Here is a 26,940-nt window from a genome sequence, read left to right as displayed (position 1 = left end):
GGGGGCTTGCTTACATCTCCAGCTCTCCGCTTGGCATGAGGGGAAATCAAATGCAGTGTAGCCAGGACCCCGTAGTACATAGAAATAATTTTTGTAGTTGGTTTCTTGGGCTTTGTTAGAGATGGAGAGCTTATGGCACAATTCAAATAATTTGCCGCCCAGTCTTCGAGAACGTAGGAGACCATTAACTCATGTTCCGAGGCACCAACATAGGGTGGGACAGCCTCTATGGCAATTTGTCTAAGTAGATGGAGTATATTGCAGAAGGTGTGCAAAGGGGCAATACACATATTTTAAAATGGGTTGATGTCTCTGTGCAGGAGTAGTCTAGATTTAGAGGATAAGTAGAAATGGAGTAATTTTGAGTATTCGCACCTGGAGCGCACCAAGACCAGTTGATCAAGTAACAATTCCTCAATGGATGAAATTGAGGCAGATTGTGTGAAAAATAAGCCTCTCATTGGCTCTGAGAGGTGGCAGATAGGTTGACGAGACCATTAAGATGGCTGTCGCATGCAAAGAGTCGGTAAGGCTCATGTAGCTTTCTTTAAGTCTTTAGGGTCTGCTCCATGACGTAAAGGAGCTTTGAAAGGTGGTGTTCGTGTGTAAAGGAGGGATTGCAGAAGGCTTGGGGCAAGTATAGTCTCCAGTTCTATCCATACCTTATAAGATTTGTTGTGATATAAATCAAGGATGCGAGCTTGAACAGTCACGTAGGTCAGTACTTTTAAATGATGGCGATAAGGCACCAGCCGTCTCATTTTTTATATCCAGTCTGAATGTAACAAGAAGTAAAAAAACAGAGCCCATCTCGCTTATGGGGGGTTTACGCATCAGTCAGTCAGTCTGGAGGTTCTCATGGTTTAGGGAGATGACTACAGGATGTTTAGCTCCTTCCAGCAGATATATCTGCTCTTTGTAAATTTATCACCATCAGTTCTGTTTTATTTTAATTTTTATTGTAAGCAGAAAAAGCTGTAAGGATCTTTTTTTCCTACTATAAATCAGTCAAGTATATCAGGATGTCATCAGTAGTGGATTAAAATATAGGTGATTTGGACGGTAGCCTGGTGCCCATGGCCACCCAAACAACCCACCAAATTTTATACTAAGAAGGACCTTTACCCATGTAAGCTTTGTACGTCTCTCAAAACACATGCTTCCAATACACATGTACATAAGAGCCATTTCAGGACCTTTGAAGGTTTTTCAAAGGTCCTGAAACTGCAGATTGAAAACAAAAGCAGAAAGGACGCATCCCCCATTCTACAAAACGATCAATTCAAGTACTAGATGTAGGAAGTGATTCCAGACATGTGGGAGCTATAATATTCATACAGCCATGGGTGCCCATGGGTGCACTATCACACAAATAACAGATTTCAGGCAACAGTGTTAACAAATTTTATAAAGACAGTGTCAGGGCTCGAGGTCAGCGAAACCCCCTGAACCACCGCGGGAGATGGTACTAGACATTACCTGGGACCAGAATTTAAGTGGCAACTAGTCTTCACCAGAGCCCACCGCAAAGCGGGAAGGACTTGCTGCAGCAGGGTGCCACCAGGTCGCTCCACAGGTGCAACCAGTCCACGGTGGCAGCCAAGGTCGAGGTACCAATTTAGGAGACAGTCTCGTAGTCTGGCAGGTTGTCAGGGCTGGCGGCAGAGATGCAGAGGTCAAAGTTCAGGTCCGAGTTCAGCAACAGGAGATCAGCAGAAACGGGAACAAGGAACGGGATAGGAAGAAGCACAGGGTACAGGAAGTTTTCTCTTCTCACCATAAAGTTCAAAGCTCCGGCGGGGAGTGATGGGAGCTGCCAGTTTAAATCAGAACCCGGAAGTGGCCAGCGCCAATCAGCGGTGCCCTGGCCCTTTAAATCTTTGAGTGCCAGTGCACGCGCTCTAGGTACGGGCGCCCGGCCTAGCCGGGGCGGGTGCAGGAGTGTGTAGAGGTGAGTGCAGGCCGGGGGGAGCCACGCCACGGAGAGGGACACAGGTGTGATCACAGGGGCACCCATGACAGACAGCAGAAGCATTGCAGTGGGAGGTCGAGCACCATGATCAAGTGTTCTCAATGACCCATCTTAGGTGTTGAAACAGGTCTTCTCCACGTCGCCCCCTTTATGTGTATGAGAGATTTGTTCTTGACAGACATTTTGTGCAAGCCATGAAATAAAGACAATAAGGGAGACGTCTGTCATCTACACAAGAACATGTTTGTTCCTGCAGGTAAAGTAGAGAAGATAAAAAAAACTGGCCCATTTATATAAATATCTTCCATTTCATGTAATGATCCTCCCACGTGTTGTCAGTAATTTGCTTATTGTATAAATAGAAGGGGCGCACTGGGGTTTTTGTGTTCGGTAAAGGAACAGACACTTTCATTTCATATTTAGTAAATAGTTCTATTGGTGTCCGTTATTACACCATGTGGGGCTTCCTTCAGTCTAATCGCTAGTCGGAACTTCTCCTCACATGAGGAGCAGGGATAGTCTCTAACAACATGTCCTGGAGCCTGACTCCTCTCACACATCTGACTAATCACATGATTATGACATCATCACAGGTCCTAAAGCTTCTCCACCGCCGAAGTCGGACTCCTCCCTTACACAGGGATGATCACATGACTATGACATCATCACAGGTCCTATAGCTTTTCAACTCCTGAAGCCGGACTCCTCCCACATATTGGGACACCATCACAGGTCCTTTCCCCCTCTCACATATATCTGGAGCACAGCTCTGCAGGCGGAGGTATGTATGTAGTCACCGGTGTTGTCTGTCAGAAGTACAGGGGCATCACTGACCCCTCACTTCTATCTATCTGGTAAAATGATTACAGGGGGAAATAGTTTTGTACATAGTGTTGTGTTAGTTGTTACACACAGGACAGACGTAATGTTACAGTTACATACATACACTACGAGAGGCGCGTTCTTACATGTTACTAGTTTCTTAGTTACAAACAAACGTTTACAGGACAATGAAGGGCAGCGAGACCACATTACATGACATAAGGTGAAACAATTACAGTACGAAATACAATAGTGACAGTAACAAGTGGACATAATCTCGACAGACATGCATAATGGGTACTACAAAAGGGGTGCCGGTGTGGCGCTAACAGTGATTGGGGTAAATCAGTGGTGTCCTGCTGCTGCTATTGGTTTGGCAGAAGAGACATTGCCGTAGCTTCACTTTTGTCAAGTACCGGGGATTAAGCTGAGCCATGGTACAGAGATCCTCCTGATTTGGCTCTGGTTCTGATTATTTTCATTTCAGAAAAATTTCATCACTGGCCTGACAACGATGGAGTCAAAATGTCAGAGAGAATAATAAACCTAACCCTCAAGGACGTCATGATGGAGGACCACCAGCCCCTCACATCAGCAGGTAATAGACAGGACTAAATCCACACGTCCTTTCATTATCTGTATGGAAAGAAGGAATTCAGTCTCTGGATGTTTCCTACAGGTAGATCCAGTAAAAGAACATCACCGGAGAGATGTCCCAGTCCTCTTCTTCTACCACAGGATTGTTCAGAGGAGAAATATGTCCCACAGGATCATCAGGTAGATGGAGATAAGACTCCATGACATCTTCTCTGATCTGTGGAGGATTATGTTATTCATAAAATTATGTATATTGTAAAACCTATGAAATCTTCTTAAAATTGTCTTACTGTAAAATGCCATCCCCATATACAGGCAGTCCCCGGGTTACATACAAGATAGGGTCTGTAGGTTTGTTCTTAAGTTGAGTTTGTATGTAAGTCGGAACTGTATATTTTATCATTGTAATCCCAGCCAGAACTTTTTTGATCTTTGTGACAATTGGATTTGTTAGAATCAATAATAACACTAAAGCTTCATTACAGACACCTGTGATATCTGTTTCAGCTGATTATTGTAGCCTAGGACTAAAGTACAATAAATTACCAATATCCAGAGGTCCGTTTGTAACTATGGGTCGTATGTAAGTCGAGTGTTCTTAAGTAGGGGACCGCCTGTATAGTCTCTGTGTCATATAACATACCCTATATACTCGTGTGTAACCTGAGTTTTTCAGCAGAAAAATGTGCTGGAAAACTTCACCTCGGCTTATACATGAGTCAATTAAAAAATTGTATACTGCTGAATACTTCATAGTGTGCGCCGATGGGCAGAGGGCATAGCCGCAGCTCTTCCAGCTGTTACAGCAGAGGGAAGATAGAGGAGCCGCAATGACGGGAGCATCGGGGAGCCGTGGAGGCATCAGGGACCACCGGAGGGTGAGTATATAAAATTATTTTTTTATGTGCTGGGCAAACTGGGGGCTGTCTTGCTATATACCACAGGAGGCTGTCTTGCCACTTGGCTATATACCATAGGGGGCTGTCTGGCTATATACCACAGGGGGCTGTCTGGCTATATACCACAGGAGGCTGTCTGGCTTTATACCACAGGGGGCTGTCTGGCTATATACCACAGGGGCAGGAAGGCTATATGCTACAGGGGACTTTCTGGCTATATACCACAGGGGACTGTCTGGCTATATACCACAGGGGGCTGTCTGGCTATATACCACAGGGGGCTGTCTGGCTATATACCATAGGGGGCTGTCTGGCTATATACCATAGGGGGCTGTCTGGCTATATACCATAGGGGGCTGTCTGGCTATATACCACAGGGGCAGGAAGGCTATATGCCACAGGGGGCTGTCTGGCTATATGCCACAGGGGGCTGTCTGGCTATATGCTACAGGGGACTGTCTGGCTATATACCATAGGGGGCTGTCTGGCTATGTACCACAGGGGGCTGTCTGGCTATGTACCACAGGGGGCTGTCTGGCTATGTACCACAGGGGGCTGTCTGGCTATGTACCACAGGGGGCTGTCTGGCTATGTACCACAGGGGGCTGTCTGGCTATGTACCACAGGGGGCTGTCTGGCTATATACCACAGGGGGCTGTCTGGCTATATACCACAGGGGGCTGTCTGGCTATATACCACAGGGGGCTGTCTGGCTATGTACCACAGGGGGCTGTCTGGCTATATACCACAGGGGACTGTCTGGCTATATACCACAGGGGGCTGTCTGGCTATATACCACAGGAGGCTGTCTGGCTATATACCACAGGAGGCTGTCTGGCTATATACCACAGTGGGCTGTCTTGCTATATACCACAGTGGGCTGTCTTGCTATATACCACAGGGGCAGGAAGGCTATATACCACAGGGGGCTGTCTGGCTATATACCATAGGGGGCTGTCTGGCTATATACCACAGGGGCAGGAAGGCTATATGCTACAGGGGACTGTCTGGCTATATACCACAGGGGCTGTCTGGCTATATACCACAGGGGACTGTCTGGCTATATACCACAGGGGGCTGTCTGGCTATATACCACAGGGGGCTGTCTGGCTATATACCACAGAGGCAGGCAGGCTATATGCTACAGGGGGCTCTCTGGCTATATACCACATGGGGCTGTCTGGCTATATACCACGGGGCTGTCTGGCTATATACCACAGGGGCAGGCAGGCTATATGCTACAGGGGGCTCTCTGGCTATATACCACAGGGGCTGGCAGGCTATATACCACAGGGGGCTGGCAGGCTATATGCTACAGGGGGCTGTCTGGCTATATACCACAGGGGCAGGAAGGCTATATGCTACAGGGGACTGTCTGGCTATATACCATAAGGGGCTGTCTGGCTATATACCACAGGGGGCTGTCTGGCTATATACCACAGGGGGCTTTCTGGCTATATACCACAGGGGCAGGAAGGCTATATGCTACAGGGGACTGTCTGGCTATATACCACAGGGGGCTGTCTGGCTATATACCACAGGGGGCTGTCTGGCTATATACCACAGGGGGTTGTCTGGCTATATACCACAGGGGGTTGTCTGGCTATATACCACAGGGGCAGGAAGGCTATATGCTACAGGGGACTGTCTGGCTATATACCACAGGAGGCTGTCTGGCTTTATACCACAGGGGGCTGTCTGGCTATATACCACAGGGGCAGGAAGGCTATATGCTACAGGGGACTGTCTGGCTATATACCATAGGGGGCTGTCTGGCTATATACCACAGGGGGCTGTCTGGCTATATACCATAGGGGGCTGTCTGGCTATATACCACAGGGGGTTGTCTGGCTATATACCACAGGGGGCTGGCAGGCTATATACTACAGGGGGCGGGCAGGCTGTATACTACAGGGGGCTGGCAGGTTACATACTACACGGGGCTGGCAGGCTATACACTGGGGAGGCTGTGACCAATGCATTTCCCATCCTCGGCTTATACTAGAGTCAATAGGTTTTCCCAGTTTTTTATGTTAAAATTAGGGGTCTCGGCTTATACTCGGGTCGGCTTATACTCGAGTAAAGCAAAATCAAGTTAAAAATGAGATATTTCTTGGGGGTTTTCTGGAATGTGAGCATTCAGTTCAACAATTTACATCTTCAAAATGGGGTAAACAAAGAACAATCCATCTTGAGGATAGTGATATGTCACTTGGGAAGATAACCTGCTTTTGGGCTATGGAAGGAAAGGGGCACCTTTTGGAGAGCAGATTTTGCAGGAATAAATTTTAGGAGCTATTATACCTTTGCAGGTTCCCTAGGGTAACTGAATAACAACATTCCCCAACATTCCCTTCTCAAGGAATTTATCAAGGGCTATAGAGAATATTTTAAAGGACATCTACCACCACATTTAGGGGTGGTAGACTGCCACCAAATGCATGCTTGTCAACTTAGGGGTGATGGGGTCCTCCTGCCATGTCCGCTACTCCGAAATAAATACTAAAATAATTTCAGTCCTCCGATTCTGGATTTTTAAACTGGGAACCTGGCATCCGTTAGGATTAAACTTGAAATCACACATTACAGATTTTTACTCATATCTTTTTCTTATATTAATGCAATTTTGTTATACTGAAATATGTTTTGAGGACGTAATCCTTGTATTCAGTGTGTCTTTTGGTTATGTAAGGGTTAACTTGAGGTGTAATTTGGACTAAAGCATTTCATTGGTGTTTGTTTATTTTAAATAGTGTTTTGCTAATGTGTATTATGCCATGACTGAGAGCAGAGAAGCTCGAAACGCTTGAGCTTTCCTACTCATGTAATGCTTTTACCATCTACATGAAATAAAGATCTTGGGGCATATTTATTAGGACCTCTGCGCCACGCCCTGAAATAATCGCAAATGCTAGTGCAACATCTCCCACCGGGGCCTAGCCTTTTCTTGGCGCCTGGAGACTGCCGGTGCCCAGAATACCGGAGTGGCTGGCGGTTGCGGCCAAGGCACGCTAGTGTCCTGGTGCTAGGTCTGGGGACCGGAGGGCTGTCCTACAGCCTGGCAGGTCTCCAGCAGGTGGTGTTGGCAAGAAATGATGAGGGAGAGGCTGCTGTAGTAATTCTCCCTGGGGCAACGCTTTGGGTTCTGGAGTATGAGTCCCTGTGTGGTGGATAGGGTACCCGTGATGGTGACAGCAGTAGCAGCAGGGATCAGACGGAGGCAGACGTTGTACAAAAATAACTTACAGTTCTTTATTGGAACCGACAGGAACAGTGGATAACGTACCAAACGAATCTTGACAAATAGTAGCAGGCTGGGGATGCACTTTGATCACCAGCCTGGATGCAAGGTCAGGCTGGGAGATAGCTGTGTCCTAGTAGGATGCTTCAGCTTGTCCTGGGTTACTTTAGATATCACCCTAGAAGGTAGGATGATACCCCTTTATTCTAACTCCTCAGAGCTATACTGTCTCACTGCTCTGTCTGACTATTCTGTCTGACTGCACTGACTGGAATAGACTAACCTCTAGAACTTTCCTGACCAGGGGTTTTATTACTCCCACTGGCCAGGTGGTGGTTACTCCTCCAATTGCATCCCAGCTTACAATACAATATGAGAACAGGTGTGATTGGCTGATGGAAAGACATCACATTAAACAATTAACTCCTGCCTTCCCAGGCAGAATCTACCGCTGCAGTGTTCCCCGTGTTGTGCAGTGACCTGCTGTGGGGTTGATCAGACTCCACACAGGTTGCAAGGGACGTATTCGCAACAAGCCCTCTGCCTTGCATCGGCAGGGGTGTTTCACTAGCTTATTGCTACCACTTGTAATTATTTTGCCCTCTCCGCCATCTTCACGCCAGTGGGGTATGAAGGGGCGTGAGTGGGGCGTGGCCGGCCGGGTGTGGGGCGACGCGGGGCATTACTGTCCTCACGCTGGCACACTCACTGCTGTTGGCGACTTTTCTGCCTAGTGTGGAATATATACTATGCAGCTGGCTGCCCCGATACATAAAGAGGCTTCTGCCTTTTGATGTACCGCGCTGCGACTATGCAGCGGCGGGGTTATCATACACTGGCGCACGAGCACCATTGTATGATAAATATGCCCCATTGTGATCTTACTTGGGTGCCTCGGTTAACTTCTTTCTTGCTGTTTACAGCTTTCACTGTCAGGGTCGAGGTAGTGGACCCACTGTACCACTACAAGCAATGATACAAGCCGACACCTGGGAGCGGAGTCTATGTGGCACACGGTTTTTACCAGAGCCAGTTGCAAAGTGGGTTGGACTTGCTGCGGCAGGATACCACCAGGTCGCTCCACAGACGAAACTTGCTGTGACCAAGGAGAGGTACAGAGTCAACAGGCAAAATCGGAGTACTTGTCAGGCGGAAGGTGAGGACAGGTGGCAAATTGAAGTCAGAGGTCACAACGGCTAAAACACAGATAATCAGGGAACGCTTTCTCAATGGCATAAGGGCACAAAGATCCGGCGGGCATGAGGGAAGAGGTTGGCTATTTATAGATTGTCAGGTGGCCAGCGGCAATTAGTGGTGCGCTGGCCCTTTAAATCTCAGACGCCGGGCACGTGCACGTCCTCAGAGGAGGGGACGCCCGCGCTGGAGCGAGGAGACCGCCACTTGAGCACAGCGGGGTATGTGAACCTGCTGCTGGTGTGACGGGTCTTCTACCATCTCTTCCATGGTAGGAACATCAGCAGACACGGAGAGAGGAAAAGGTGGGCGTGGATGTCGTCCAAAAACAACAAAGAAAGGAGTGGCACCGGCAGACTCAGAGTCCAGAGAGTTGTAGGGGAATTCTGCCCATGGCAGCAGAGTGGACCAGTCGTCCTGTCAGGTGGAGATAGCATCAGCCCGGGGTCTGATTAACCCTCTCAACTTGCCCATTGGACCGTGGAGGGTACACAGAGAAGTCCAGCATCACTTTGAAGTTGACCACACAGGGATTGCGAGAAATGGGAAACAAACTGGACGCCATGGTCTGAGACAATGTGCAGGGGAAGTCCATGAAGCCGGAAGATATGGAGGAAGGAACAGGCTAGCAAGACGAAGGTAGACCAGGCAGAGGAATGAAGTAGGACACCTTAGAAAAACCGATCTCTTGCCACCCAAATGATTGTATTACTGGAAGAAGATGTGAGATCCATAATAAAGTACATGGCTATGTGAGTCCACGGGCAACTGGGTATCAGCAACAGCAGGAGCAGACCTGCTGGCTTGATAAGTGACGACTTTTTAGGGGCACATAAAGTGAAGGAACTCGCAAAATCTCGAACGTCCTTGACCAGATCTTGCCACCCTTAGAAACGAGATATGAGAGAGACAGATCTCTTCACACCAGGGTGCCCAGTCACACTAGAGCAATGTCCCCAAGTTAATATCCTCCTCCCAAGAGCGGATCGGACATAGGTCTTGCCAGGAGGAAGCTGCCGTAGGTCCACAGGAGCGACAACAAACAACGTTCAGGAGGAAAAATGTGTCTAGGAACGGGTTCTTCCCCAATTACGTCAGTGGCACGGGAGAGGGCATCGGCCTTAACATTCCTCTCTGCAGGACGGAAATGTATCAAAAAATTTGAAACGGGAGAAAAAGAGGGACCAGCGAGCCTGTCGTGAATTGAGACACTAAGCTGTCTGGAGGTGCAGGAGGTTTTTGTGATCAGTATAGATACTGACTGGATGAAGAGCTCCCTCCAGAAGATCATGCCACTCTTCCAAAGAAAGTTTTAAGTAGTTCCTCTCGGCAGGTCTTAGAGAAGAAGCCACACATGAGGTTTAAACCTTTGGGCCATTTCTGGGTGAGAACAGCTCCAGCACCAACCGAGGAGGCGCGAACCTTGAGCAGGAACGGTTTCTCAGTATCGGGCTGTTTGAGAACAAGAGCAGAGGCAAAGGCAGAGTTCAGCTTGGAGAAAGCTTCTTCCGCTGCCGGAGGCCACAGCTTAGGATTGGCGTTTCTCTTTGTCAGTGCCACAATGGGAGACACGAGGGAAGAGGAATGCGGAATGAACTGCCGATAGTAATTAGCGAAGCCCAGGAATCTCTGGATAGCACAAAGTCCTACTAGGCAAGGCCACTGAAGCACCGCAGATAACTTGATAGGATCCATCTGTAGTCCTTTGTCAGAGATGAGGTAACCGAGGAATGGAAGACTCTTCTGATGAAACTGACACTTCTCGAGTTTGGCGCTTAGGCGCCTGAGAACTTGTCTTACCTGAATCTGATGGGACTCGAGGTCTGCAGAGAACACCAGCATATAGTTCAGGTAGACCACAACACAGTATATAGCAAAAGTGGCCATTAGGAGTATTGAAGGCAGTCTTCCACTCATCGCCTTCGCAGATATGGATGAGGTTATATGCGTCATGTTGGTCTAGTCTGGTAAACCCCTTGGCTGCACATAGGCAGTCGTAAAGTTCTGTGATCAAAAGCAATGGGTAGCGACTCTTCACTGTAATTTTGTTAAGGCCACAATAGTCTATGCATGGACTGAATGAGCCAGCCTTTTTGGCCACAAAAAAGAACCCTGCATCTGCAGGAGAAGAGGACTCGCGTATAAACCCCTTCTGCAAGTCATCCTTCAAAAAGGTGGTCTCCGCAGAAGATGCCTGGGCTGGTTCCTCAAAGACGGCCCGGAATTCCGTGAGGAACGCGGTGATGTTGGCAATGACCAGGTCGTTCCTATCCCATGGGTGGCCCATGCCAGTGCTTTCCCGGAGAGTAGACTGGCCACAAATGCCACCTTAAACCTCTCTGTGGGGAACTGCGGAGGCATCAGCTGAATGTGCAGTGAGCACTGGGTGATGAAGCCACTGCACGACTTGGAGTCTCTGTCCTATTTGGACTGGATGGAGTTCAGTAGGCGGCAGAGCAGCTGCTGTAACAGATGGTGCCATAGGAACAGGATTCTGCTGGGTGATCAGGAACTGTTGCATGATGGCGGTGAGATGGGAAAGTTGCTTGTCCTGCATGGCAATCTGCTGGGACTGCTGAGCCACGATGGTGGTGAGGTCAACCAGTTATGGCAGGGGAACCTTTGTGGGATCCATGGCCGGATCTTACTGTCAGGGTCGGGGTAGTAGACCCTGCGAGCGATGTCGCTAGCCGACACCTGGGAGCAGGATCTAAGTGACACCTGTTTTCTACCAGAACCAGCTACAAAGCAGGTTATACTTGCTGCGGCGGGATACTACCAGGTCACTTCACAGGCGTGGCTTGCTAGCGGTGGCAGCCAAGGCGAGGTACAGAGTCAACAGTTGTTGTCGGGCGGAAGGTCAGGACAGGCAAAACAGGATCGGAGAATCAATGTCAGGAACATACTAGGAGTTCACAACGGGTACTGCACAGACAGTCACAGATCCAGCGGAGCATAAGGGAAGAGGTTGCCTAATTATAGATCAGAACGTCTATTAGTGGTGCACTCGCCCTTTAAATTTCAGATGAGCTCTAGGAGGCGGGCGCGCACGCTGCAGTGAGAAGACCATCGCTGGAGCACGGCGAGGTAAGTGAACCTACTGCTGGCGTGAGGGGGCACTTTGGTGTGCCTGCAACCTGGGACATGGGTTGCAGGAGCACCCGTGACATTCTCTTTGCACTCCAAATGACAAGTTTTCTTTATTCTTAGTTTTTGTTTTGAAATTGAAACCTGTATGAAAAAAAGTCTTGGTTTCATGCACAACCGGTTAGGGAGGGCAAACTGCTATAGTAAGTTTTGGATGTTTCCCTTTATAGATCTGGTGGAGCAATCCCTAGTAAAATTCTTAGGCCTCTCAATCCATTTAGTAAAGGGGTACACAGGGTCGAAGATTCATCTGCGTGGAGGACAGATTTTATAGTTTCCAAGTTGGGGGTTTAAAAGAACCTTTTTCATTGTCTGGTGACCAATTTTTCACTCTTTTTTTTTTTTGTATCAGGATGAAGATGTGAAGAATATTACTGCTCCAGAGACATATGTGAGGAGCGATAAGCGATCTAAGGAGAAGATTCCTACAGGTAACTGTCCAGGTGAGTAGTAACCACTAGATAAAGCAGAGACGAGTGATAACACAATACAGAACATGGAGACATATGGGGCATATTCCGCCTCTTGATGTATCGGGGCGTCTTTTTCACGTCTGAAAAGTCGCCGGCAGCAGCAAGTGTGCAGGCGCGGGGACTGTAACGCCCCGCGCCGCCCTCAGCTCGGCCGGCCGCACCTAGCCCCACTTCACGCCCCACTGGCTTGAAGGTGGCAGATCGGGGCAAATAATCGCAAAAGCTAGCAATAAACTAGCATTTGCGATTATTTCAGGGCCTCTGCACCACTGGTGTGGCGCAGAGGTCCTGATAAATATGCCCCATAGACTAAGAAAAGCTAGAAGGTGGGAGCTATGAGGGTCAGGAATACTGCTCACCAGGACCTCGGAGGAAGAGGCAGTGATGTTACATCAGTAATAATACAGAACCTTATGGTAAGCAGGAAAGAGTTTTCTCACAGCCAATGTTCATTTTTTGCAGATGACTGTACGAAGAGCTCAGAGGAACATATGATATCAGAATCTGAAGCAGAGGAACCTTATATGACAGTAGATACATCCGAAGAGCAGGACAACATCCCAGATGAATCCTCAGACATTCACAGGACCAATCCATCGCCTGATCCTATTAAATTGGTTCCATCTACAGAATCATCAGGAACTGCAAAGAACATTATCATAAGTCATACAGAGGAACTGCTATTTATATGTTCAGAATGTGGGAAAAGTTATACAGGGAAAATAAATATTTTAAGACCTCAAAGAATACTCTCGGGGGAGAAGCCATTTTCATGTTCAGAATGTGGGAAAAAAAATCAGTTTCAGAAATCATATCTTGCCAGACATCAGAGCATTTACACAGGAGAGAAGCCGTATTCATCTTCTGGACAAACTGCTATAGTAAGTTTTGGATGTTTCCCTTTATAGATCTGGTGGAGCAATCCTTAGTAAAATTCTTAGGCCTCTCAAGCCATTTAGTAAAAGGGTACACCGGGTCAAAGATTAATTTGCTCCGAGTGGAGGACAGATTTTATAGTGTCCAAGTTGGGGGTTAAAAAGAACCTTCTTCATTGTCTGGTGACTTTTCCAATTTTTCATCCTTTTTCTTGTATCAGGATGAAGACGTGAAGAATATTCCTGCTCCAGAGACATATGTGAGGGGCGATGAGCGATGTAAGGAGGAGATTCCTACAGGTAACTGCCCAGGTGAGTAGTAACCACTAGATAAAGCAGAAACGAGTGATAACACAATACAGAACATGGAGACATAGACTAAGAAAAGCTGGAAGGTGGGAGCTATGAGGGTCAGGAATACTGCTCACCAGGACCTCGGAGGAGGAGACTGAGATGTTACATCAGTAATAATACAGAACCTTATGGTAAGCAGGAAAGAGTTTTCTCACAGCCAATGTTCATTTTTTGCAGATGACTGTACCAAGAGCTCAGAGGAACATATGATATCAGAATCTGAAGCAGAGGAACCTTATATGACAGAAGATACATCCGAAGAGCAGGACAACATCCCAGATGAATCCTCAGACATTCACAGGACCAATCCATTGCCTGATCCTAATAAATTGGTTCCATCTACAGAATCATCAGGAACTGCAAAGAACGTTATCATAAGTCATACAGGGAAACTGCTATTTATATGTTCAGAATGTGGGAAAAGTTTTACCCTAAAATCAAATCTTAGTAAACATCAGAGAGTTCACACGGGGGAGAAGCGATTTTCATGTTCAGAATGTGGAAAAGGTTTTTACCACAAATCAGATCTTGCTAGACATGAGATCATTCACACCGGGGAGAAGCCGTATTCATGTTCAGAATGTGGGAAATGTTTTACTCGAAATAATGAGCTCCTTATTCATCAAATGAACCACACAGGAGAAAAACCATTTTCATGTTCAGAATGTGGAAAAGGTTTTAGGCAGAAATCACATCTTAACAAACATCTGAGAATTCACACAGGGGAAAAGCCATTTTCATGTTCGCAATGTGGGAAATGTTTTCTACACTTCGGAAATTTTGTTAGACATCAGAGAATTCACACAGGTGAAAAGCCATTTTCATGTACAGAATGTGGGAAATGTTTTCCAACCATGAGAAATCTTGTTAGCCATCAGAGAATTCACACAGGGGAGAAGCCGTATTCATGTTCAGAATGTGGAAAATGTTTCTCCTACATTGAAAATCTTGTTAGACATCAAAGAACTCACACGGGAGAGAAACCATTTTCATGTTCAGAATGTGTAAAATGTTTTTCCTGCATTGATAGTCTTGTTATACATCAGAGAACTCACACAGGGGAGAAGCCATTTTCATGCACAGAATGTGGGAAATGTTTTGCCCAGAAATCAGGTCTTGTTAGACATCTGAGAAGTCACACAGGGGAGAAGCCATTTTCATGTTTAGATTGTTTTTCTCAGAAACCGGATCTTGTTAACCATCAAACGCGCGTACACAGTGGTAAAGCAGAATTCACGTTATAAATCGGGGGGAAATGTTTTGGCAACAGATCGCAGATGTTTTAGCCTTAGATTGTGTGACGTACTAAGAGGAACACGTTAAAAAACGGATGATTCCAAGTCATATCTATATTTAATTTTAAGATCTAAGAATTTGTTACTAGTTACCAGACATTTACTTATAAAATATAAATTGTCGCTGCCCCATCTTTAAAGAAATGATAATGATGAAACAGACAGCTTGGTCTCTCTTTATAGTGGCTGAAGAAATCAGAAATAACTTCATTATACACCTTAACACTAGAGATGGACTTGGCCCTGACTGTGTTTCTGATGTAGTGCTGAGGCTTTTCCACATTTCCTGCTGAGGCATCTCAGGATTGATAGCAGTGCAAAAGTGACACTACATGGAGCACAGGCTGCCAAAAATGCAGTTTGTCCTGTAGTCTGAGGATGATAGAATAAAGAGAAGTTCAACTTGAAATCTAACAGCTTAAAGAGCGCTATTAGCTGGAACAGCCTTCCCCTTTCCCTTTTTGGCAGGATAGCGGCGGTAAAAATTACTATCCTGCCTAAGCTGCTTTATCTTTTCGAGGCGTTACCAGTATCAGTGTCACTGGGCGCTATTACACTTTATATGGGTGAAGAAGAGACACGGGATCTCTAGGACTGTTTTGATCTCTCACAAATCCATGGGGGGTTTATCGGTGCCGGATATAACCAGGTATTACTGGGCGACACACTGGCGGCGTATTCTGACATGGTCCACCCCGCTGGCATTTTCTAAATGGATGGTTGGCCCCTTTTCCCCCTAACTCCTATCTCTGTCCTAAAGAGGCACCCGCGTTACCCAGCTCTCAGCTAGGCCCTATTCATTCACGATAAAATTATGGAAGGCCTGTTTGAACAGGTTTCCACTGGTATCTCAGTGTTCTCCTGTGCAGTCTTTCTTACACACTCCCTCTATGCAGCAGGCAGGAAATCAAACCCTGGCATGAGAAGGGATTATTCAGGTTTGCAGACATTTTATCCTACCGAGATAGGAAGATCTTGTCTTACAGGAGAATTTTCACCTTCCGCCCTCGGCCAATCTCTATTACATACACATTAGACACTTACTGCAATCTTTGGATAGTACCGAGACAGTCTCAGTACCGCTACCCACACCTCCAGCCTTATATCAGATATCTACATGATACTATTGCACCCAAACTCAGATGAACCTATCGCACACCCATACATGGCCAAGTGGGAGGGCATAGTGGGGGGACCTATATCACAAGAAACATGGCAACTGATTTGGTGAGGGCGGCTAAAACCTCCTTATGAACCAGTACAAGCTAATGTCGCAACGGTATCATACTCCATTCTTGCTTCATAGATTATTCCCGGACATGCGGACAATTGCTGGCGATGTGGCTCAGTTGGGGGGACTCTCCAACACATCTTCTGGACATGTCCATTCATATAACCTTTTTGGCAACAGGTGAAGATTCACCTCCATGCGGTGGATATTTCACTCTCTCCTTTTTTTTTACCTGTTGAAAGTCTCCCCTCTGCCCATGGCCAAGACAGCTACTAAACCGAGTTTACTCTGCGAGGTGTTTGATAGCGCAATTCTGGAAAAGGCAAGTCCCTTCCATCTCGAATGGACCTACTCTCCAGGTCCACTACCAAAATGTTATTTGTTGTTATTGTTAAGTATAAATGGCGTCCCTCTGTCTGTTGTTTTTGTTTGTTTTATTGTTCTTTTCTACTCGAGGACGTTCTTGATAATTCTTGTTATGTCTTTTTTGAAAAATGATAATAAAAATACAATTAGGCCATCATAGAGAACTTATCATCTGCCACCCAAGCACTAGAACTTCTGGATTATATTAGCAGATCAGTAATAAAGTCCAGAGGAACCAGACAGTTTTTTATTTCGACCCCGAGGTAGAAATTTCTGCCTTTTGGATGCGTGAGCGTACTCGAGTCCTAGAGGCGTGCGCGCCAGCTTCAAAAGATTTTGCGACATTCCTGAGTATTCCTGCGCTCCAGTGTGTTCCTGTGTTGCCGTGTTCTTGTGTTACCAGAGTCCCTCAGTCTTCCTGTGTTACCAGAGTTCCTTCGTGTTGCTGTGTTCCTGAATTCCTGTGTCCCATGTGCCTGTGTTCCCTTTCCCTTCTCCCTGGAACTCCCGTTGCTGACCCCAGATTGGACATGACCTTGCATCTCTGCCGCCTGCCCTGACCTTGTTCCTGGACCCGACCATGAGACTGTCTTCCGTTAAGGTACCTCAACCTCGGCTGCCATCACGGCTAGTCGCACCGGTGGAACCACCTGGTGGTACCCTGCCTCAGCATGACCATCTTGCTTTGCGGCCGGCTCTGGTGAAGACCAGGTGCCACTTAGATTCCTGTCCCAGGTGTCGGCTAGTACCACCTCCCGCAGTGGTCCAGAGGATCCACTCATCCCGAATCCTGACAGTAAGATCCGGCCATGGATCCTGCTGAGGTTCCGCTTCCCGGTCGGCCTGATCTTGCCACCATCGTGGTCCAGCAATCCCGGCAGATTGACGCTCAACGCGAACAGCTGGGACAGGTCACCGCCATGCTGCAACAGCTGCTAGCCGCTCAACATCAGCAACAGGTTCCTTAGACTGCTCCCGCAGCTGCTGCTACCCCAGCCTGTCTCCCTGCCGCTGAACCTAGGCTACGGCTGTCTATGCCCAACAAATATGATGGAGATCCCAGGCTTTGTAACCCAGTGCTCCCTGCACATAGAACTCATGCCGTCTCAATTTGTCACAGAGTGATACAAGGTGGCATTCATCATCAGTCTCCTTTCCGGGAAAGGCCTGGCCTGGTCATGGCTACTCTTACAACATCTCTGGCAGAGCTCCGGGCCGTGTTTAAAGAACCTGTACGAGCCTCCCCGGCTGAGACTACGCTGCTGAATCTGCGCCAGGGGAACCCAGATTGACATGCGGTTTAGGGAGCGTGCCGAAGAGTTATGCCTGAAGCAACCCCAAGCCCGCCCACAACGCCTTCCTCGCCTAGCTCCTGCTTTCCAAAGGCCGCTCCAGCCTCCGATCGTACCATCTGCAGAGGAGCATATAGAGGTGGACGGAGCCAGACTCTCTTCCCAGGAGCATATCAGAAGACGTCAGGGAAACTTTCTTGGGTCTTGCCCTATCCATCCCCAGCGTCTGGGAAACACCAGCACCTAGGGTTCTTGGGAGAAGTGTCCCTAGGTGTAAGCAAAGCTTCTGCAGGATACGTCCCCTCCAAGGGGCCCTGTGTACCCACTCTCAGTACCAGAAACCTCAGCCATGTTGGACTATATCAAAGTAAGCCTGCAGAGGGGATTAATACGTAAGTCCTCTTCTCCGGCTGGTGCAAGCTTTTTCTTTGTGACCAAAAAGGACGGGTCACTCCGTCCATGCATTAACAAGGTCACAGTTAAGAACCGCTATCCGTTGCCATTTATTACAGAGCTGTTTGACCGTCTTCATGGAGCCAAGATCTTCTCCAAATTGGATCTTCATGGGTCCTACAACCTCATTCGTATCCACCAGGGAGACAAGTGGAAGACTGCTTTTAATACCCATGATGGACACTTTGAGTACCTGTTGATGCCGTTTGGACTCTGTAACGCACCTGCCGTCTTCCAGGAATTTGTTAATGACATCTTTAGAGACTTGCTTTATGTCTGTGTAGTGGTCTATTTGGACGACATTCTGGTATTCTCTCCGGATCTTGAGACCCACATACGGCAAGCCCTCAGTCGTTTAAGGGCCAATTGCCTTTACGCCAAACTTGAGAAGAGTCTTCCATTTCTCGGCTATATCATCTCCGACAGAGGTCTCCGGATGGATCCTGCCAAGCTACCTGCGGTTCTTCAGTGGCCTGCGCTCTATACAGCGGTTTCTGGGCTTCATGAATTACTACCGGGAGTTCATCCCACACTTCTCCTCTCTGGTGTCTCCTATTGTGGTGCTCACTTAGACCTATGTACGACCTGCTTTAGGGAGGAAGATTCTGACTTGGGGACATTGCTCAAGTGTGGCTGGGCATCCTGGGGTGCAGCGCTTTAACGTCCTCATTTCCCGATTCTACTGGTAGCAAGATCTGGCCAAGGATGTTCGGGACTTTGTGGATTCCTGTGCTTCCTGTGTCCAGAATAAGCCGTCACGTCTCAAGCCTGCTGGTCTTTTTCTGCCATTGCCGGTACACAGCTGTTCGTGGACTCATGTGGCCATGGACTTCATCACAGACCTGCCGGCTTCATCAGGCAAAACTGTCATCTGGGTGGTGACTGACCATTTTTCAAAGATGTCCGTCACATCTACCAACTCCATGGACTTCTCCAGCCGCCTGCCCTGAACTTGTGCCTGAATCCGACCACGAGATTGCCTTCCGTTAAGGTACCTCGGGCTAGTCGCACCTGTGGAACGACCTGGTGGTACCCTGCCACAGCAAGACCATCCCGCTTTGCGGCGGGCTCTGGTGCAAACCAGGTGCCACTTAGACTCCGGTCCCAGGTATCGGCTAGTACCACCTCCCACAGTGGTCCAGTGGATCCACTCATCCCAAATCCTGACACTAATAGACAAGCAACAGTTATCCTCCTGAGGAAGGAAAGGTGGAATCAAGGTCAATCAAAATTTTTACCATAAGCATCTGTAGATACATAACCAGCCAATGAGGTACTATCAGTTAAGTGTTGTTTACACAGTGTTTCCATAGATCTATTCATATTAATATGTCCGGCCACTTTATTAGGTACACCTGTCCAACTGCTCGTTAACACTTAATTTCTAATCAGCCAATCACATGGCGGCAACTAAGTGCATTTAGGCATGTAGACATGGTCAGGACAATCTCCTGCAGTTCAAACCGAGCATCAGTATGGGGAAGAAAGGTGATTTGAGTGCCTTTGAACGTGGCATGGTTGTTGGTGCCAGAAGGGCTTGTCTGAGTATTTCAGAAACTGCTGATCTACTGGGATTTTCACGCACAACCATCTCTAGGGTTTACAGAGAATGGTCCGAAAAAGAAAAAACATCCAGTGAGCGGCATTTCTGTGGGCGGAAATGCCTTGTTGATGCCAGAGGAGAATGGGCAGACTGGTTCGAGCTGATAGAAAGGCAACAGTGACTCAAATCGCCACCCATTACAACCAAGGTAGGCATCTCTGAAGGCACAGTACGTCGAACTTTGAGGCAGATGGGCTACAGCAGCAGAAGACCACACTGGGTGCCACTCCTTTCAGCTAAGAACAGGAAACTGAGGCTACAATTTGCACAAGCTCATCGAAATTGGACAGTAGAAGATTGGAAAAACGTTGCCTGGTCTGATGAGTCTCGATTTCTGCAGCGACATTCGGATGGTAGGGTAAGAATTTGGCGTCAACAACATGAAAGAATGGATCCATCCTGCCTTGTATCAACGGTTCAGGCTGGTGGTGTCATGGTGTTGGGAATATTTTCTTGGCACTCTTTGGGCCCCTTGGTACCAATTGAGCATCGTTGCAACGCCACAGCCTACCTGAGTATTGTTGCTGACCATGTCATCCCATGACCACAATGTGCCCAACATCTGATGCCTACTTTCAGCAGGATAATGTGCCATGTCATAAAGCTGGAATCATCTCATAATAGTTTCTTGAACATGACAATGAGTTCACTGTACTCAAATGGCCTCCACAGTCACCAGATCTCAATCCAATAGAGCATCTTTGGGATGTGGTGGAACGGGAGATTTGCATCATGGATGTGCAGCCGACAAATCTGCGGCAAATGTGTGATGCCATCACGTCAATATGGACCAAAATCTCTGAGGAATGCTTCCAGCACCTTGTTGAATCTATGCCACGAAGAATTGAGGCAGTTCTGAAGGCAAAAGGGGGTCCAACCCGTTACTAGCATGGTGTACCTAATAAAGTGGCCAGTGAGTGTATATGAACAACAAAAAAAAAACGGAAACAATACAAGAAAACATATCTACTTTAAGACAAGGGGGGCAATGGAAAGAGAGGGAGCGGGTACCAAAAGACAAAGAACCTGTAGAAGTAGTTCAGGTATAATTGATAGATCGATTAGCGGAAGAGATAACTAGCTCAAGTGAACTCAGGGGGTCGGTGAAAAGCCATCCACGGATCCCAAGTATGGAGTTTTACTAACGTAGCATGTTTGTATGCCATAAGCTCCTCCATTCTTTGGAGTGATAATATATCTTTCGGAGGATGTCCATAGTAAGTTTTCCATAACCTGGGGATTAGGACACGCACCACAATTAAGATAAAGCCCATGAGAGAGCATCTGACTGAAGGTATTAAGCGAGATATTATGGATAAAAGCAAGGGTGGCGGGTCATTATGGCTTGACGCCAGTATGCTTGTAATGGGTAACACTCCCACCAAATATGTAACATTGTACTGGGGGCTTGCTTACATCTCCAGCTCTCCGCTGGGAAGAGTTGGTAAGGCTCAGGTAGCTTTCATAAAGTCTTTAGGGTCTGCTCCATGACATAAGGGAGCTTTGAAAGGTGGTGTTCGTGTTTTAAGAAGGGATTGCAGAAGGCTTGGGGCAAGTATAGTCTCCAGTTCTATCCATACCTTATACGAATTGTTGTGATATAAACCAAGGATGCGTTGATAAGCCACCAGCCGTCTCATTTTTTATATCGAGTCTGAATGTAACAAGAAGTTAAAAATCAGAGCCCATCTCGCTTATGGAGGGTTTACGCATCAGTCAGTCTGGAGGTTCTCATGGTTTGGGGAGATGACTACAGGATGTTTAGCTCCTTCCAGCAGATATCTCTGCTCTTTGTGAGTTTTATCACCATCAGTTCTGTTTTATTTTTATTTTTTTGTATGCAGAAAAAGCTGTAATAAAGCTTTTTTTCCATCTATCTCAAATCAGTCAAGTATATCAGGATGTCATCAGTAGTGGGTTAAAATATAGGTGATTTGGACGGTAGCCTGGTGCCCATGGCCAAACAACCCACCAAATTTTATACTAAGAAGGACCTTCACCCATGTAAGCCTTGTCATTTTCTTCATGCTCTCAATACACATGTACATAAGAACCATTTCAGGACCTTTAAAGGTTTTCCAAATGTCCTGAAACTGCAGATTGAAAACAAAAGCAGAAAGGACGCATCCCCCATTCTCCAAAAAGCTCAATTCAAGTACAAGATGTAGGAAGTGATTCCAGACATGTGTGAGCTATAATATTCATGCAGCCCAGGACCCATGGGTGCATTACCACACAAATAACAGATTTCAGGCAACTGTGTTAACAAGTTCTAAAAAGACAGTGTCAGGACTCGGGGTCAGCGAAACCCCTGGACCACCGCGGTAGATGGTACTAGACGACACCTGGGACCGGAATTTAAGTGGCACTTGGTCTTGAACAGAGCCCATCGCAAAGCTGGATGGACTTGCTGCAGCAGGGTGCCACCAGGTCGCTCCAAAGGTGCAACCAGCCCACGGTGGCAGCCAATGTCGACGTACCAATTCAGGAGATAGTCTCGTAGTCAGGAACAGGCAGGTTGTCAGGGCTGGTGGCAGAGATGCAGAGGTCAAAGTTCAGGTCCGAGGTCAGCAACAGGAGATCAGCAGAAACGGGAACAAGGAACGGGATAGGAACAAGCGCAGGAAACAGGAAGTTTTCTCTTCTCACCATAAAGTTCAAAGATCCGGCGGGAAGTGAAGGGGGGGGGGGGAGGCTTCCTGCCCCACGCGTATCGCCACCTCACTGTGGCTTCGTCAGGGGTCTGATCTGACCATATCGGGTAAAGTTACATGGCTTAAGTGATTTTGTATTGTTTGTTACCCATGCTATGTTTTGGTTATTTCCTGTGGGTCTCCCTATTTGTCTTTACATAGATTGCAGGGGGGAGTGAGTATACCAGCTAGCCCGCATCAGGGGCATCTGGTGGCTCCCATCCTTTTGATGGGTGCATGGCATGTTTTTAAATGTTTTTAATGCATATCAATAAAATATATTTTTTACACTTATATAATATTGTAATTAAGGCTCTATAACACCAGCACCTAGTTAGGGTCTTTTGCGTGGTATACTTACAGTGTTTACTGGTGTGGGAGCCGCACTTACCAGGGTTTATACGCAATTGACACAGTACAGATTGCACATATTTAGTCAATAGTTCTACTGGTGTCCGTTATTACACCACGTGGAGCTTCCTTTAGTCTAATCGCTGGTCGGAACTTCTCCTCACATGAGGATCTGGGATAGCCCCGCCTCTAGTAACATGTCCTGGAGCCTGACTCCTCCCACACATGTGACTAATCACATGACTATGACATCATCACAGGTCCTATAGCTTCTCCGAAGCTGGACTCCTCCCTTACATAGGGATGATCACATGACTATGACATCATCACAGGTTCTATAGCTTCTCCACCCCCTAAGCCGGACTCCTCACACACACAGGGACACCATCACAGGTCCTTTCCCCTCTCACATATATCTGGAGCACAGCTCTGCAGGTGGAGGTACATGTGTAGTCACCGGTGTTGTCAGGATTACCAGGGCACATTTATCAGTGACCCCTCACTTCTAAATATCTGGTAAAATGATTACAGTAATTGTATTACTGTACGTTATTGTGATAAGATAAAATACTAAAGTACCTTATTGATGCCTTGGGGGGAAATAGTTTTGTACATAGTGTTGTGGCAGTTGTTACACACAGGACAGACGTAATGTTACAGTTACATACATACACTACGAGAGGCGCGTTCTTACATGTTACTAGTTCCTTAGTTCCAAACAAACGTTTACAGGACAATGAAGGGCAACGAGACCACATTACAAGACATAAGGTGAAACAATTACAGTACAAAATACAATAATGTCAGTAACAAATGGACACAATATCGACAGACATGCATAAGGGGTACTACAGAAGGGGTGCCGGTGCGGCTCTAACAGTGATTGGGGTAAATCAGTGGTGTCCTGCAGCTGCTATTGGTTTGGCAGAAGAGACTTTGCCCATAGCTTCACTTTTGTCAAGTACTGGCACTTAAGCTGAACCGTGGTACAGAGTTCCTCCTGATTTGGCTCTGTTTCTGATTATTTTAATTTCAGAAAAATTTCCTCACTCAAGGACGTCATGGACGTCATGATGGAGGACCACCAGCCCCTCACATCAGCAGGTAATAGACAGGACTAAATCCACACGTCCTTTCATTATCTGTATGGAAAGAAGGGATTCAGTCTCTGGATGTGTTTCCTACAGGTAGATCCAGTAAGAGAACATCACCGGAGAGATGTCCCAGTCCTCTTCTTCTACCACAGGATTGTTCAGAGGAGAAATATGTCCCACAGGATCATCAGGTAGATGGAGATAAGACTTCATGACATATTCTCTGATCTGTGGAGGATTATGTTATTCTTAAACTTATGTATATTGTAAAAGCTATGAAATCTTCTTAAAATTGTCTTACTGTAAAATGCCATCCCCATATATAGTCTCTGTGTCATATAACATACCCTATATACTCGTGTATAAGCTGAGTTTTTCAGCACAAAGAATGTGCTGAAAAACCCCACCTCCGCTTAGAAAGAGGAAGAGCCGCAATGACGGGAGCATCGGGGTGCCGTGGCAAGCATCAGGGACCACTGGAGGGTGAGTATATAAGTTTATTTTTTTATGTGCTGGGCAAACTGGGGGCTGTCTGGCTATTTACCATAGGGGGCTGCCTGGCTATATACCACAGGGGGCTGGGCTGTCTGGCTATATATCACAGGGGGCTGTCTGGCTATATACCACAGGGGGCTGTCTGGCTATATACCACAGGGGGCTGTCTGGCTATATACTACAGGGGCTGTCTGGCTATATACTACAAGGGCTGTCTATATACTACAGGGGCTGGATATACTACAGGGGGCAGGCAGAATATATACTACATATACAACCTAGCCGGCCGGGTGTGGGCATTACTGTCCTCCTGAATTTCCATATGTGAAAAGTTGCCGGCTGCGTCTTTTTCTACGCCAGGTCCTGCCCATGCAGTGGCGGGTTTATGATACACTGGCGCATGAGCGTTAGTGTATGAAAAATATGCCCCATTGTGTTATTACTTGGGTTCCACGGACAAGTTCTTTCTTGCTGTTTACAGCTATCACTGTCCGGGTCGAGGTAGTGGACCCACTGTACCACTGCAAGCAATGATGCAAGCCCACACCTGGGAGCAGAGTCTAAGTGGCACACGGTTTTTACCAGAACCCGCCGCAAAGTGGGTTGGACTTGCTGTGGCGGGATACCACCAGGTCGCTCCACAGACGAAACTTGCTTGCGGTGACCAAGGCGAGGTACAGAGTCAATAGCCAAAATCGGAGTAGTTGTCAGGTGGAAGGTGAGGACAGGCGGCACAGGATCAGAGTCGGGGATGTAGCAGAAAATCAAGGCAGGTGGCAAAGAATCGAAGTCAGGAACGTAGCAGGAGGTCACAACGGCTAAAACACAGATAGTCAGGGAATTTCTCAATGGCATAAGGGCACATTGATCCAGCGGGGCATTAGGCAAGAGGTTGGCTATTTATAGATTGTCAGGTGGCCAGCACCAATTAGTGGTGTGCTGGCCCTTTAAATCTCAGGTGCCCAGCACGTGCGTGCCCTAAGAGGAGGGGACGCGCGCGCTGGAGCGATGAGATCGCCACTGGAGCGTGGCGGGGTAAGTGACCCTGCTGCTGTTCTGAGAGGGCACTGGGAGGCACATGGGTGCGCCTGCGACCCGGGACATGGGTCGCAGGAGGATCCGTGAAGTCCCCCCCCCCCTCCTTGCCCCCCCCCCTCTTCGTAGTCTGAAGAAACCTCTGCAGAAGGGCATGGTCCAGGATGTTGTCCTCAGGCTCCCAAGACCTCTCCTCTGGACCGAACCCCTTCCAGACGGCGAGAAAGAACCGCTTCCCACTGACCGACTTCATATATAGGACCTCTTTTACCTCATAGACATTGGTGGCATCAGCCTCAGGAGCAAAAGGAGGTACTTGTCGGGAGAAGCAGTTCAGGATGACTGGCTTCAGGAGAGAGACGTGGAAGGAGTTCCGGATGCGCATTGTGGGTGGGAGGAAGGAGCAGCTTATAGGCCACATGATGCACTTCAGCACCTCTCGTTTATAGCTGGGAATCTTCAGCCAGACATATCTGTAGGAGAGCCACACTTTATCATCTGGAGAAAAAACTGGAGGGAGCTCTGAGTTTTGGTGCGGGCGGACGCCCGAAGTAGAAATTGACGGGTCTTCACTAACTCTTCCATGGCAGGAACATCAGCAGACACGGTGGGAGGAAGAGGTGGGTGTCGATATTGTCCATAAACAACAAAGCAAGGAGTTGCACCAGCAGACTCAGAGTCCAGAGAGTTGTAGGGGGATTCTGCTCATGGCAGCAGAGTGGACCAGTCGTCCTGTTAGGTGGAGATAGCAGCAGCCCAGGGTCTGATTAACCCTCTCAACTTGCCCATTGGACTGTGGAGGGTACGCAGAGGAGAAGTCCAGCATCACTTTGAAGTTGACCGCACAGGGATTGCCGGAAATGGGAAACAAACTGGACCCCATGGTCTGAGACAATGTGCAGGAAGTCCATGAAGCCGGAAGATATGGAGGAAGGAACAGGCTAGCAAGACGAGGAGACGAAGGTAGACCAGGCAGAGGAATGAAGTGGGACACCTTAGAAAACCGATCTTAGAAAACCGTGAGGAACGCGGTCATGTGGGCAATGACCGGGTCGTTCCTATCCAAGAGTAAACTGACCACAAATGCCACCTTAAACCTCTCTGTGGGGAACTGCAGAGGCTTCAGCTCAATGTGCAGTGAGCACTGGGTGATGAAGCCCCTGCAAGACTCGGCGTCTCTGTCATATTTGGACTGCATGGGGTTCAGTAGAAGGCAGAGTAGCTGCTGTAACAGATGGTGCTGTAGGAACAGGATGCTGCTGGGTGATCAGGAACTGCTGCATGATGGCGGTGAGATGGGAAAGTTGCTTGTCCTGCACGGCAATCTGCTGGGACTGCTGAGCCACGATGGTGGAGAGGTCAACCAGTTCCGGCAGGGGAACCTTGGCGGGATCCATGGCCAGACACCTGGGAGCAGGATCTAAGTGACATCTGGTTTTCACCAGAACTCGCCACAAA

The 26,940-nt window shown here is 47.6% G+C and overlaps 1 protein-coding gene and 1 pseudogene across 2 annotated transcripts in view; both read left to right on the top strand.

Annotated features, from left to right (window-relative positions):
• The window catches only part of LOC140065238 (uncharacterized), a 160,437-nt pseudogene that overhangs the window by 100,159 nt on the left and 33,338 nt on the right, over window positions 1-26,940 (top strand).
• LOC140065392 (uncharacterized) overlaps window positions 2,639-26,940 on the top strand; it is a 91,522-nt gene continuing 67,220 nt past the window's right edge. Inside the window, exons 1-7 of one of the 2 annotated variants that reach the window (XM_072113000.1) lie at window positions 2,639-2,753; window positions 3,282-3,392; window positions 3,474-3,571; window positions 12,225-12,315; window positions 12,808-13,226; window positions 13,442-13,532; window positions 13,752-16,615. In XM_072113000.1, coding sequence (XP_071969101.1) covers window positions 3,320-3,392; window positions 3,474-3,571; window positions 12,225-12,315; window positions 12,808-13,226; window positions 13,442-13,532; window positions 13,752-14,818 — 1,839 coding nt within the window. In that variant the 5' untranslated portion in view covers window positions 2,639-2,753; window positions 3,282-3,319 and the 3' untranslated portion in view covers window positions 14,819-16,615. The other variant, XM_072113001.1, reaches the window with a different exon arrangement.

Source organism: Engystomops pustulosus, chromosome 6, assembly GCF_040894005.1.
Source record: "Engystomops pustulosus chromosome 6, aEngPut4.maternal, whole genome shotgun sequence".
Lineage (NCBI taxonomy): Eukaryota > Metazoa > Chordata > Amphibia > Anura > Leptodactylidae > Engystomops > Engystomops pustulosus.
Note: the sequence above shows the minus strand (reverse complement) of the source record. Positions and strands in the feature narration are given on the sequence as shown.